General features: G+C 41.4%; 1 protein-coding gene across 2 annotated transcripts in view; it reads left to right on the top strand.

Moving 5' to 3' along the window:
- Nucleotides 1-14,976, top strand: part of GPLD1 (glycosylphosphatidylinositol specific phospholipase D1) — a 96,253-nt gene that overhangs the window by 63,867 nt on the left and 17,410 nt on the right. For both annotated transcript variants that reach the window (XM_073631153.1, XM_073631152.1), the window contains exons 14-17: nt 2-188; nt 5,206-5,316; nt 6,493-6,567; nt 7,860-8,016. In XM_073631153.1, the coding sequence (XP_073487254.1) occupies nt 2-188; nt 5,206-5,316; nt 6,493-6,567; nt 7,860-8,016 (530 nt within the window). The remainder of the gene's footprint in view (nt 1; nt 189-5,205; nt 5,317-6,492; nt 6,568-7,859; nt 8,017-14,976) is intronic.

Genomic DNA, 14,976 nt, shown 5'->3' with positions numbered 1-14,976 from the left:
GGGCACTTACCACAGCAGATCTCAATCAAGATGGCTGGGATGACCTGGTCATAGGAGCTCCAGGTTACAGTAATCTGGGACATGTTCAAGTTGGCTGTGTCTACATACTTTACGGTAATGACTCGGGACTACCTTCTGTTAACCTGGACCTAGACAAGGATGCTGCTGTCTTATTGAAAGGATTGGAGGTGATTGTTTTCTTGTTATATTTTTTCACGTTAAGTGTTTACATGTTCAATAATAGTATTTATTACCTCTAAAAGAGATTACATTACTCCCTGACAATACCTTCATCTTCTCTCTATCCAGCAGGATGGTGCCATCTTACTTCAGGCATCATTCATGGTCATTATTTACTTTCCTGGTAGTGACCTACGACACAGTCATGTACATCCCGTGGCCTGCATAATAATATTTATGTCCCACACACCTTAGTTATCCGTCTGCCTTTTAACTTGTACAAACCCATTACAGCCTTACATAAATCAGCCCCTGTTGCTTCGTAGATTCCTCTTGGGGGGAAGACTAAGAAAATGCTCCTTCCAGTACACTGGTGAGGTGACATTAGATTATGTGCCTAGGCACTGTCACTTCACTTGAGCTCAAGAACTGCTTTTTAATTATAAAATTGTTTTGCGGTACTGTATATTGTTGTGTATATTGTGACATAAACAAATAAAACCATGTTTGCTATGGACAGACCACCAGCTATAACTTACAAATGACCTCAAATCAACCACAAAAAAAAAAAAATGAAAGCCTAAGTTTATTTAAAAAAAAAAGCACAATGGACAGTACTTACCTTCAATGAGATGTGTCCCTTGTGCTGCTGTGTGCCTGTTTAGCAGAAATCTTCCTCCTTTGGTGACCCTACTCTCTCACCCCCACCACTGTAATCTTCCAGTGAATGTGACAGAAGATGTCGCTGTCACAGGCATTCATCAAGACTGCCCAGCTATACCTGTCCTTTCTACCCAGCGTCTCCATTCTATTAACGAAACGTGATCTTCAAATGGAGAAGGTGGACCCTTCATTTATCTGCCCGTCCTCCATTCACAGATTGCTTTTCATTCATAAATACTGTAGTACAGGCTTCTATGAATGGCAGAGGTTTTCCAATTGATCGTAATCCCTCCTTATGCAGTTTGTTACCTTTCCCTACAGCAGTTTGCAATATAATGATACTATTCCTGCTCTCTGCCCCTCTTGTTTATTTAGGGAGCTGGATTTTCCAAAAAGCCATATTTAATTGCCCTTCTAAGCCTGTTGGGTATAGTTTAAAGGCCATGCTGGACATTATAGTTTTAACAAAATTCACCCTGGTGAACCTGCACATAAAAATCACCAGGATCACAAATTGTGTACCTGCTGGATTCACCTTAAACCCATGGTAGCGCGTAGCGGCGAACCCAAACCATAACTGTCAACAAGGAAGGGTGAATCTTCCTTTTGGGAATGCCAATAGCATAGATAGAATCTAATAGCGATCCTAACCCTTCCTCACCCTACCTGAAACTAGAAAAACTGTTTTGGTTGAAATTCCACATTAAGTTCCTGTATTACATGGGCAGAAAGAGGTTAAACATTCTATTAATTAAACGTGATATTTGAATGGAGAGGGCGAAGGGGGCTATGATTGCTCATAGTGATAAAATGATACCCCAGCCTCTCACAGTGGCTGAATACTGAGCACTGTAATCCTCTGTGTCCACCGGACGCAGTGGTCACAGGATCGCACCACTGTGTGCTCCAGTACGTGGCTTAGCCTGCAGCTGTCGCCCGGCCCTAACTGTACTCTGGGCAGACTGCAAGTGGTTTAAGCGAAGCTCCACCCAAAAGGGGAATTTCCGCTCGCTTGCACCCTCCCCCCTCCACTGCTACATTTTCCACTTTTGGGGGGCTGTCACATACCTTACAGCGGAGTCCGAAATGCTGAGGGTGGCCTCTTGCACGGTTCTGGTAGTGAGGACAGGGAGTGCTGGGGCAACTAAAGGGTGCAGGTGCCTGCAGGCTGAAGGCTGCAGCTTGGAGATACAGGGTCCTCTCGGAGGAAGGCGTGAAGACTGATCACCAGAACTGTTCAGCATAAGCCAGGCAGGTAAGTATGGATTCAGGAACAACTGCAACGTCAGAAACAGGCAAAGGTTGGCAACTGGCTGGCAACAAGGTACATAAACGGAAGGCAAGTTCGTAGTCAAGGACAGGCAGAGGTTGGCAACGGGCTGGCAGCGAGGTACAGAATCAGGAAGCAGAGCCATAGTAGAGAATCCAAGCCAAGGTCTGTATAATCAGTAAAGGTAGATAACAGGCAGGGGTGATCCAGGAGAATGATCAAGGAAGCTGGGTTTGTCAGGAGCAAGGTAACAGGTCAAACAGCAATCAGGAACTCAGGAACAAGCTGAAGATGATCCAGCACTGGTATCAGGCAGAGACTCTGTGTATATAGGGCACCATGCGCCAGGATTGGTGGAATTGAATGTGCATGCGCGAGTGCGCACACACGTTAGCATGGGTGTGCGCACACGCTCGTTCCGGAACTCGTTCGCCTCTGTTGGGGACATTGCACATGGCCATTGGCATTAGCGGAATGGGAATTATCCACTGCTGCACGGAGACGAGCATTAGCACTGTGAGTTCTCTGACAATGTCCATTGGCAGTAGCGGAATGGGGATTAGCCACTGCTGCATGGAGACGGGCATTAGCACTGTGAGTTCTCTGACAGGGGGGAGCCAGTACCTGGTTTTGACAGGTACCTGCTCCCACTTCCTTCTCAGATCATTGCAGCGAACTGAGCAGGAAGTTCAGCCCCCCCTCCTTCCCCCACAGTCTTCTGGCGCAGCGTAACTCGCGCATGCGCAGTAGGAAACAGGATGTGAAGCCACAAGGCTTCACTTCTTGTTTCCCTTGCTAAAGATGCTACTGAAGAATCGGCTCTAGTGAGGACATCGCAGTCTCCATGGACAGGTAAATGTCCTTTTATGAAAAGTCAGCAGCTACAGTATTTGTAGCTTGCGGACTTTTATTTTTTCTGAAGGAGCCTGGTGCTCCTCTTTAAAGGCTAAGTTTACTTTTTAAAAGTAAAATACCATGCTTTTAAGGGGCCCCAGTAGGTCAGAAAACACTGTTCAGCTTCATAATGATTAAGCCCTACACAGGTAAAACATGTTAGAGGGGCTTCCCTGATGCATGGAGAACCAGCTGAAGCCATTTTGTGATCATTTGTTTGTGATTCACTATATTGGTGTGCAGTCCTGGAAAACATTTATTGTTATGTGGTTGGGCTTGAGGTGCTCTTATCAGTGACCCAGCACACATCACCCAGCAACAGTGTTTAAACCGACCAACACATCTGACAGGAGCATGTGAGTGGTGCTGTTTTTCATTCGGTTCATGCTCTTAAAGTGATTGTAAAGGCAGAAGTTTTTTTATCTTAATGCATTCTATGCATTAAGATAAAAAACCTTCTGTGTGTAGCAGCCCCCCTCAGCCCCCCCAATACATAACTGAGCCCCATCTCTGTCCAGCAATGTGCACAAGTGGCTCGGCAGTCTGGGACTCTCCCTTCTGATTGGCTGAGACACAGCAGCGGCGCCATTGGCTCCTGCTGCTGTAAATCAAAATCAGCCAATCAGGAGAGAGAGGAGGCGGGACGGTTGTCTGAATGGACACACGGAGCTGCAGCTGGGCTCGGGTGCCCCCATATCAATCTGCTAGCTGTTGGGGCACTCGACAGGAGGGAGGGGCCAGGAGCACTGAAGAGGGACCCGGGAAGAGAATGGGAGCTGCTCTGTGCAAAACCACTACACAGAACAGGTAAGTGTAACATGTTTGTTATTTGTAGAGAAAATAAAATGAGACTTTAGTATCACTTTAATGCATGTTATTAGTTTTTATGCTTAAAGCATAACTAAATATTTTAAGCTTTAGATAAATTGGAGAGGGATTGGAATACTTGCCAGGGTATTATCGCTGTTTATGCCCCTGTTAGTGAGATTTACCCTATTTGTCCTATCACCCAGAGTGAAAAAGAAAATAAAATCCCAATTTGTGACATCAGAACAGGAATGGGGGGGACTCTTCTAGTTTTACCCTAAAGCCGCGTACACACGGGCTTTTTTCGACAGGACTGGTCCGACCGAACGAAACCGTTGGACAATTTGACCGTGTGGGGGCTTCATCGGACCTTCCGCTGACTTTTTCTGTTGAAAATCAGATGGACTTTAGATTTGGAACATGTTTCAAATCTTTCCGACGGACTCGAGTCCGGTCGAAAAATCCATTAGTCTGTATGCTAGTCCGGCGGTCAAAAAAGGACACAAGGGCAGCTATTGGCTACTGGCTATGAACTTCCTTATTCTAGTCCCTTCGTACGTCATCACGTTCAAACGAACGGACTTTAGTCCGTCCGTTTGTGGGCAAGTCCGGTCGTTCGAAAGTTCGTCGTAACTCCATCGAAAGACGTCGGAAAGACCGTCGGACCTTTGATGCTGAAAAGTCCGCTCGTGTGTACGCGGCATTACTCTTTACTTTGGGTAAATTTCCTTTCATTTCCTGTTTTTTTTTATATTATCTTTATTTTATATTTTCAAACAAACATACATTGATAGAAACAAAACACAGCTAAATAGAACAAAAAAAAAAGCAACAATGAATGCCTAAGGGGCACATAGGGGGACAAGAGAGGACATTGAGTCATGAGTGTAAAGCAACCACTGATACATTCAGACAGCTAGTTTCATATGACTTCATCAAGTTATACCCCAGTCACGGGGGGGGCTTGTGAGTATTTTAACCATTGTATCAAAACAGGATTGTATTTTCATATATAAGATGCAACATCTCACGCATTACATCCAACATAACTCCTCTCATTTCCCGTTTTGTCTATGGAACAGGAAGTAAAAGGAAATCTGCTCAATGGGACATGGCAAAAAACTTGACTTAACTCAAAACACTATTCTGTTCTATCCAAAATGAAAAAAAAAAAGTTTTGCCTTTAGGTCTAGTTTAAATCAGTATTTGCTATACCAGAGGAATTGCTTGCAAGAAAAAACAACAAATAGGTATTCCCGCTGATACATCTATCAGCGGGAATTAATCAAATAAAATAATTATAATAGTAAAAAATATGGTGTGCGTATAAATGCATGTTATTCCTTAAACTCACATGATGTGGAACAACACTTTGTTTACCTACTTTCTAGCCCTCTGGACGGTTTGGCTCTTCAGTGGTAGTGCTGGATTTCAATGCTGATGGTCAGCCAGATCTAGCCGTGGGAGCGCCATCAGTAGGAGGAGGCACGCTTACATATACAGTAAGATATAGCACCCGCATAGACAGAAGTGATGATTTTGTATGATAGGAGAACAATAAAGATTTCAATAATGTAATGAAGGGTTACATGGCATAGAAATATTGTTCCTATACCATATACCATTTGTTTCTTCAAAAACATTTAGACTCAGGCAACTGAGGTGTAAACCAATAGATTTATAGCAGACATTAAAGAGGTAATAAATCCAAAAACAAAAATGTAAAATATTGCTGTTTACCAAAATTTAGTGACAACATTTGTTTTTTCCCCCTTTATTTTCACCTGGTGATCCTGCCAGTAACACAAATCCGATCTTAGGGTGTGGTGTCTCCACTTGGGATGGAAGAGCAATGGAGACACCCTTGGACAGCAGTATTGTCAATTTGAGTAACGAGGAGTGTTAGATTAACAGATTTAGTTGGACTTGGCTAACAAATTAAAGCCAGACTCCAGGTGACACTTTTTAGGCCTGGTTCACACCAATGCATTTTTTAGCACTTTTTCAGTTTTGCAGAAACACACTACAGTGCATTTAACATGGTTTCCTATGGATGTAGTTCACATCTATGCATTTTATGGAAAGGGTCAGGGACTTTTTTCTGGTTTTTGGTTCCAAGGGATCAAAAATGTGTATTAAAAAATGCAAAATGGACCTGGAATATGCAAACTGCAACCTGCATAGGTGTGAATCAGGCCTAATGCATTTAGTGACAGTTTTGTTACATGGGGTTTTGTGCAGTTAGAAAAAATAAATTTGACTGCGTCTAGGACCGATTTAGCGCAGCTATCTGTACATAGCCGCAGGTAATCGCAGTGTACTATTCCTCCTGCGGATAGCAGCGGCAATGAGGAAAGAAAAACAGGAAGCACATCAGAAATGTCAAGAATGTTCCACCGCAGCTAAACGCAGCCGCACGTAAATGCACGTAACCGCTGCTAATCGCAATTTACAACTGCAAGTGATCACTGTGCCTGGAGTCCTAGAATTTCAAAATAAAAAAACATGCTTTTAACAAGGGCAGAATAGCCACCGGTGTGAAAGAAGTCTAACAGACTTACTGGCTAGATCGCCAGGTGAACATAAAGGGAAAAAGAAGCCTACAAAAGAGAACTAGTAGAATTTTGTTGCTTATATGTTGCTAAATAACATTTCTTTAATATGCACTTGATTTCTAGGGTTCTGTATATGTCTATTTTGGGACCAGGGGTGGAGGCCTCTCTTCTCAAGCAAATGTCACTATAAAATGCAGGGTAAGGGCACATGTTATATTCTAAACATAAATGACAAATACTGTATATTTGAGTTCATTCACTAAAGGAGAATAGCCTTTTCAATAAGGAAATTCAATTTCCAGTTTGCATAGGAATTATCTCTCATCTTAGTGAATGATGCGAAGCTCTGCTGACTTCCAACCAGTGTTAATTTTGACATCAAATCTCGATTTAGTTTTAGTCATAGTCTTTTGACTAAAATGCCATTTTAGTTTTAGTTGTATTTTAGACACTTGAATTGTTTTAGTTTTAGTCGTATTTTAGTAGACTAAAATCTCCAGTACATTATAGCCTACTAAAATCTAATGGGTTTAGTTAAATTTTAATGCATTATTTCTTTAGAATTGCCGAACATTATATACTCCTCGAGTAAACATCTAATAACACGTTTATTACTTATGGTATTAAGGTTTGAACATGCTCTACAGACACAGATTTAGCCGTTGTGATATATAACGTCTTCATAAATAAAACCACGTTTCATAAACAAACATAAATATTGCTTTTTGACAAGAAGTACAACTTGAAAATATAAAAAAAACACCAAAAAACTGTAAACTCAATTGAATGTAATGCCATTGCACATACAGTTGTGCTCATAAGTTTACATACCCTGGCAGAATTTATGATTTCTTGGACATTTTTCAGAGACTATGAATGATAACACAAAAACTTTTCTTTCACTCATGGTTAGTGTTTGGCTGAAGCAATTTATTATCAATCAACTGTGTTTACTCTTTTTAAAACATAATGACAACAGGAACTACCCAAATGACCCTGATCAAAAGTTTACATACCCCAGTTCTTAATACCATGTGTTGCCCCCTTTAACATCAATGACAGCTTGAAGTCTTTTGTGGTATTTATGGATGAAGGTCTTTATCTTCTCAGATGGTATAGCTGCCCATTCCTCTTGGAAAAAAGACTCCAGTTCCTGTAAATTCTTGGGCTGTCTTGCATGAACTGCATGTTTGAGATCTCCCCAGAGTGGCTCAATGATATTGAGGTCAGGAGACTGAGATGGCCACTCCAGAACCGTCACTTTATTCTGCTGTAGCCAATGACAGGTCGACTTGGCCTTGTGTTTTGGATCATTATCATGTTGAAATGTCCACGTACGTCCCATGCGTGTATATAACACTCCTTTTTTTTTCTCCTTTTTATACTACTTTGTTGAGTGGGGTGTGGCACCAACCTACTCATAGCACTGCACATTCGTGTGGAGTGCAGTACAGATACAGTAGACTGACTATAATAAACTGTCTCTGCAGGAAACCTATTGCAATTTGGGATGGACCCTTCTGGCTGCTGATATGAATAAAGATAAGAAAGATGACCTTGTAATTGGTTCCCCTTATGCACCAGGTGGAGGGAAGCAGAGAGGACTGGTGGCTGCATTTTCCTCAAGACATAGAAGATCCAGAAATGGTTATATTTTTGTCTAATATTCTTAGTGTATTATCCTGCATTTCTGTATATGAACATGGCACACTGTGCACACTTCAGGAAAAAGTATGCAAAAAAGTAGAGGTGAAGGACTCTGCAAAATTGATCACTGTCAGTGACTCAAAGTATTGAAGCCATTGAATGAACATGGCAGCCGAACAACTAGCAAGGAGAGGTCATTATCATCATTCTACATATCCTCTCAGTACAGGTTTCTTTTAAGGCATTAAAACTATGGGTTGTACACCATCATAGAAGTTTCATAATGTTACTTATGTTACTTACATATACGTCGGTGAGATCAGTCTCCACACTCCACGATCACATCTTAGGTGCTGGCTCAACTCCGTCAAAGCAATCCTTTTGTACCAGCAACAGGAACACTGCACACCAGGATGCAAAACAGTATTCTTCATTTATTAACATAGCCAGCAGGAACAAATTCTATTCTAACGTGTTTTTTTGTTAAGAATGACAAAGCCACTACCCATACACCATGATATGAACATATCAATTAATTTCATCGTTATTTAACCACTTCCTGCCCGGCCAATGTATATAAACCGCTGGGTGGATGCATTGTAGTTCTAGGAGGATGTACCCATACATCCTACCGATGGTGTTCAGGAGCGCGACTGGGGACTATTGTGTACACTGGATACAGAGGATTACAGTTGTCAATACCGGGCCCCTGTGACTGGCCCAGGTACCATGTGATCGCTGTGACTAATCTCAGCGATTACATGTCCGCTAGTAAACAACTATCATGAATGGCATCCATGATAGCATTGTTTACTATTGGGATCTCTATGATTGGACACAGTTATCAGGCAGACTACATGAGCTGGACATTTCCAGAACATTAAGGAAATATCCGTCGGCCACAACTCCCTTTAAATGCTCAGATAAACTCTTTATAATCCCAGGCGGAAAACATTGAAGAAAGGAGACTACCTCATGTACAGGGCCAATCACAGCGGCATGTACCATATGATAGCTGAGTCCACTCACAGCCATCACAATAGTAAACAAGAGTATAGTAAACAATGAATTATGAATGAAAACCATTAATGGCAGTTAAAACACTTGCTTTTAAAGTGATCAGCAGTCACAGCATAAAAAAAAAATCCCAATCCCCCTGCCAGAGTAGTACAGTGTCTAAAGTGTCACTACTCTGTTTGCAGTATGCAAAACAAATTGTAAACAAAACAAAAAAATTGAAACAAAAATATTTCTAAAAAAAACACAGTAGCAGAATGTGTTTTGGGGTGTAATTCTAGGTATGCCTATGAGATGTGTTAGAAATATCGTAATAATTCACAAAAAAAATAAAAAAATCTGTTCTGCATTTTTCAAATCCGTGTGGCAAAAATGACATTTTCTATGGCTTTATTATACCTTGGAGTGTTTGATTTCTAAAACTGGGTCATTTTGTGGGCGTTTCTACTGTCCTAGTGCTCCAGGGTCTCCAAAAATGCGATAGGTAGTCAGGAAATTAGCATAATTTACGGGTGGTTTATGCTCCTTGAAAGTCCAAAGGTGCTCCTTGGATTTTTGGCCCCTCTATGCATTAGTCTGTGAAAGTCTCACACATGTACAGTATCTCACCTTTTTGTAAATATTTTATTATATCTTTTCATGTGACAACACTGAAGAAATGACACTTTGCTACAGTGTAAAGTAGTGAGTGTACAGCTTGTATAACAGTGTAAATTTGCTGTCCCCTCAAAATAACTCAACAGACAACCATTAAATGCCTAAAATGCTGGCAACAAAAGTGAGTACACCCTTAAGTGAAAATGTCCAAATTGGGCCCAATTAGCCATTTTCCCTCCCCGGTGTCATAGGACTCATTAGTGTTACAAGGTCTCAGGTGTGAATGGGGAGCAGATGTTTTAAATTTGGTGTTATCGTTCTCACTCTCGCATACTGGTCACTGGAAGTTCAACATGGCACCTCATGGCAAAGAACTCTGAGGATCTGAAAAAAAGAATTGTTGCTCTACATAAAGATGGCCTAGGCTTTAAGAAGATTGCCAAGACCCTGAAACTGAGCTGTAGCAGGGTGGCCAAGACCATACAGCAGTTTAACAGGACAGGTTCCACTCAGAACAGGCCTAGCTATGGTCGACCAAAGAGATTGTATATAAAGATGATGGGAGGGGACTTTGGACTTTTTAGGCACAGTAATACAAAGTAATTTTTGTATTACTGTGCCTAAAAAGTCCAAAGTCCCCTCCCATCATCTTTATATACTAAATTCAGGACGTGGCACTTGCCTACTGGCTATGTATCCACAGTACCACTCTGTGTCATGATACATTCTCATGTTTAAATTGACCAAAGAGATTGAGTGCAGGTGCTCAGCGTCATATCCAGAGGTTGCCTATGGTAAATAGACATATGAGTGCTGCTAGCATTACTGCAGAGGTTAAAGGGGTGGGGGGGTCAGCCTGTCAGTGCTCAGACCATACGCTGCACACTGCATCAAATTGGTCTGCATGGCTGTCGTCCCAGAAGGAAGCCTCTTCTAAAGATGATGCACAAGAAAGCCTGCAAACAGTTTGCTGAAGACAAGCAGACTAAGGACATGGATTACTGGTACCATGTCCTGTGGTCTGATGAGACTAAGATAAACTTATTTGGTTCAGATGGTGTCAAGCGTGTGTGGTGGAAACCAGGTGAGTACAAAGACAAGCGTGTCTTGCCTACAGTCAAGCATGGTGGTGGGAGTGTCATGGTCTGGGGCTGCATGAGTGCTGCTGGCACTGGGGAGCTACGGTTCATTGAGGGAACCATGAATGCCAACATGTACTGTGACATACTGAAGCAGAGCATGATCCCCCACCCTTCGGAGACTGGGCCGCCGGAGCGGTATTCCAACATGATAACGACCCCAAACACACCTCCAAGATGACCACTGCCTTGCTAAAGAAGCTGAGGGTAATGGTGATGGACTGGCCAAGCATGTCTCCAGACCTAAACCCTATTGAGCATCTGTGGGGCATCCCCAAACGGAAGGTGGAGGAGCGCAAGGTCTCTAGCATCCAACAGGAGTGGAAGAGGACTCCAGTGGCAACCTGTGAAGCTCTGGTGAACTCCATGCCCAAGAGGGTTAAGGCAGTGCTGGAAAATAATGCTGGCCACACAAAATATTGATACTTTGGGCACAATTTGGGCATTTTCACTCAGGGGTGTACACACTTTTGTTGCATTAGACATTAATGGAGGTGTGTTGAGTTATTTTGAGGAGACAGGAAATTTACACTGTTATACAAGCTGTACACTCACTACTTTACATTGTAGCAAAGTGTCATTTCTTCAGTGTTGTCACATGAAAAGAGTAAAATATTTACAAAAATGTCATGGTGTACTCACTTTTGTGAGATACTGTAGTATCCCCATACTTGGGAGGCATAGCAGAATGTGTTTTGGGGTGTAATTATAGGTATGTCTATGCTGCGTGTGAGATATAACTTGTTAAAATGACAACTTTGTAAAAAAAAATGATTTAATATTCTTCCCTTTCCCAAAAATTTGGACAAAAACTTCAAAAAACTCACCATGGGGGTTATTTACGAAAGGCAAATCCACTTTGCACTACAGGTGCAAACTACAAGTGCAAAGTGCACTTGAAATTGCACTGAAAGTGCACTTGGAAGTGCAGTCGCTGTAAATCTGAGGGGTAGATCTGAAATGAGGGGAAGCTCTGCTGATTTTATCATCCAATCATGTGCAAGCAAAAATGCTGTTTTTTAATTTTTCTTGCATGTCCCCCTCAGATCTACAGCGACTGCACTTCCAAGTGCACTTTCAGTGCAATTTCAAGTACACTTTTCACTTGTAGTTTGCACTTGTAGTGCAAAGTGAATTTGCCTTTAGTAAATAATCCCCCATGTCTCTTGCTGAATATCTTGGACTGTCTACTTTCCAAAAAAAGGTTAGGTAGTCATTACATCAGCATTGATCAATTTTTAAATATATTATACCATAGGTTGTATATTTACCAAAGAAATGTAGCACCATACATTTTGGCCTAAAAAGTGTGCGTATAGATATATGTATGTATGTGTGTTTTGCGCATATATACATATATTTAAAATAATTTTTTCATGTAAATAGTTATCACAACATTTGCATCCGAATGTGCATTGTGCCACATAGCAACAACAAAAAAATCACATAAATATAGAGATAAAATTCACAATGCACCATCTAGTGGCAGAACTGATAAAGTACAGGCTGCTGCAATATCTATTGTTAGATTGGTATTAAACCTTCAGTTTATTTAGCACTTTCAGCAGATGATTTAATTACATACTGAGTATGCCATTTCTTTGTCCCTAATCCTAGTATATGTTGTAAGTTAAGCTGTTGCCATGACTGCTGCCCCAGGTTTCCTGTTTCAGGGTAGCTCTTTTCCCTCACAGTGCCCTATGGAGCCACCCTTGCATGCAGGTACTAGAATTGGGTCTGCAAACACTGTGTGCATCAGTAGAAACACACAGCCCCATAGCATAGGATGGCAAGGCACTCCTCTGCTTCTTCTCCCTCCTCTTCCCTTCACCAAGCTAACAGACTGGATTGAGACTGCATTGTCCACTGTTAACTCATTCCTGTGAAGACTGGAAGTTCAGAGGAGCAGCATTGAAATAACAAGAGCCAGCAGCATTAAAAGTTGTAAACATCCTAAAGTGCTGAGGTTAGTATTTTTACAAATAGCTTACTGGGGAATCTTTATTTTATTGTGATTAATGTGTTAAGCTACAAAACATTGAGCATCTAAGTCTACTTTAAACAAAACACTTCCTCCTACTTAATAAAACAAATATAATACAAATACATTTAAATAAGCACCAAACTTGGAGAAATTCTCTTTGAAAATCCAAACCAGGTCTGAAAACCCCACTTAGACAAGACTAGAGGTCGACCGATATGGGTTTTTCTCTGGCCGATGCCGATATTTAGAAATCGCGGTGGCCGATGGCCGATATTGTGTGATGCCGATTTTTTTGGACCGATATATAAGGCCGATTTTATTTTTTATTTTATTTTTTCCCTTCATCTCATAAAATCTAACAATTAGACCCCTTTCACAATGGGGCGTTTTTCAGGCGCTTTTGGGCTAAAAATAGCACCTGTAAAGTGCCTGTAAAACGGCTCCCCTGCAGTCTCAGTGTGAAAGCCCGAGTGCTTTCACACTGAGGCGATGTGCTGGCAGAATGTTAAAAAAAGTCCTGCAAGCAGCATCTTTGGAGCGGTGTATACCGCTGCTCCACCACTCCTGCCCATTGAAATGAATGCGCATCGCTGCCGAAGCGACTGCAAAGCGTATCGGCAGCAGCGCTTCAGGGGCGCATTTAACCCCTTCCTCGGCCGCTAGCTGGGTTATAAGCTCCCTGCTAGCAGCCGAATAGCGCTGCTAAAATGCCGGTAAAGCGCCGCTAAAACTAGCAGCGTTTTACCGTCAACGCCTGCCCGCTCCAGTGTGAGGGCAACCTTAAGTAATTAGTGAAACAGAAGATTTTTTACATTTAAACATTTATTAAACAAAACAAACCTCCAATCAGTTCACTTGTATGTATAATTTAGATTAAAAAAAAACAAAAAACTATATCTTAAATATTAAATACACAAAAACAGGTAATCAAAACTTTTGGACGAAAAAAAAAAATGGGCTAACTTTACTGCTTAGTTTTTTTTTTTAATTCATTAGTGTATTTTTTCAAAAAAAATTGCGTTTGAAAGACCGCTGCGCAAATACCGTGTGACATAAAATATTGCAACAACCGCTATTTTATTCCCTAGGGTCTCTGCTAAAAAATATATATATAATGTTTGGGAGTTCTAAGTGATTTTCTAGCAGAAAATACAGGATTTTTACTTTAAGCAACAAATGTCAGAAAAGATTTAGTCTTTAAATGGTTAAACTGAGAATTTCTACACACAGAGTTCAGCTCATTGATAAGTGTATTGTATCTCTTCAGGTTCTTTTATCAGATTTGGCAGGCTGCCCAGAGGGGAGAGAAGTCACTTCAAAGAAGACTTCAGGCAACTTGCATTGACTTCTATTAATCGGCCTTTTTTTATCAGCACAATCGGCCGATGGCGATTAAGTGAAAAAATGCCAAATATCGACCGATATATTGGTCGACCTCTAGACAAGACATGAAAAAACACTATTTGAATATAGCAAATATATATATATATATATATATATATATATATATATATATATATATATATATATATATATATATACACAGTATCTCACAAAAGTGAGTACACCCTTTACATTTTTGTCAATATTTTATTATATCTTTTCATGTGACAATGCTGAAGAAATGAAACTTTGCTACAATGTAAAGTAGTGAGTGTACAGCTTGTATAACAGTATAAATTTGCTGTCCCCTCAAAATAAAGTGAGTACACCCCTAAGTGAAAATGTCCAAATTGGGCCCAATTAGCCATTTTCCCTCCCCGGGGTCATGTGACTCGTTAGTGTTACAAGGTCCCAGGTGTGAATGGGGAGCGGGTGTGTTAAATTTGGTGTTATCGCTCTCACTCTCTCATACTGGTCACTGGAAGTTCAACATGGCACCTCATGGCAAAGAACTCTCTGAGGATCTGAAAAAAGAATTTTCGCTCCACATAGAGCTGGCCTAGGCTATAAGAAGATTGCCAAGACCCTGAAACTGAGCTGCAGCAGGGTGGCCAAGACCATACATCAGTTTAACAGGACAGGTCCCACTCAGAACAGGCCTCGCCATGGTCGACCAAAGAAGTTGAGTGCACATGCTCAGCATCATATCCAGAGGTTGTCCTTGGGAAATAGACGTATGAGTGCTGCCAGCATTGCTGCAGAGGTTGAAGGGGTGGGGGGGTCAGCCTGTCAGTACTTAGACCATACGCCACACACTGCATCAAATTAGTTTGCATGGCC

Source organism: Aquarana catesbeiana, linkage group LG05, assembly GCF_042186555.1.
Source record: "Aquarana catesbeiana isolate 2022-GZ linkage group LG05, ASM4218655v1, whole genome shotgun sequence".
Taxonomy (NCBI): Eukaryota; Metazoa; Chordata; class Amphibia; order Anura; family Ranidae; genus Aquarana; species Aquarana catesbeiana.
The sequence above is the reverse complement of the archived record's forward strand: the minus strand, read 5'-3'. Positions and strand labels throughout refer to the sequence as shown.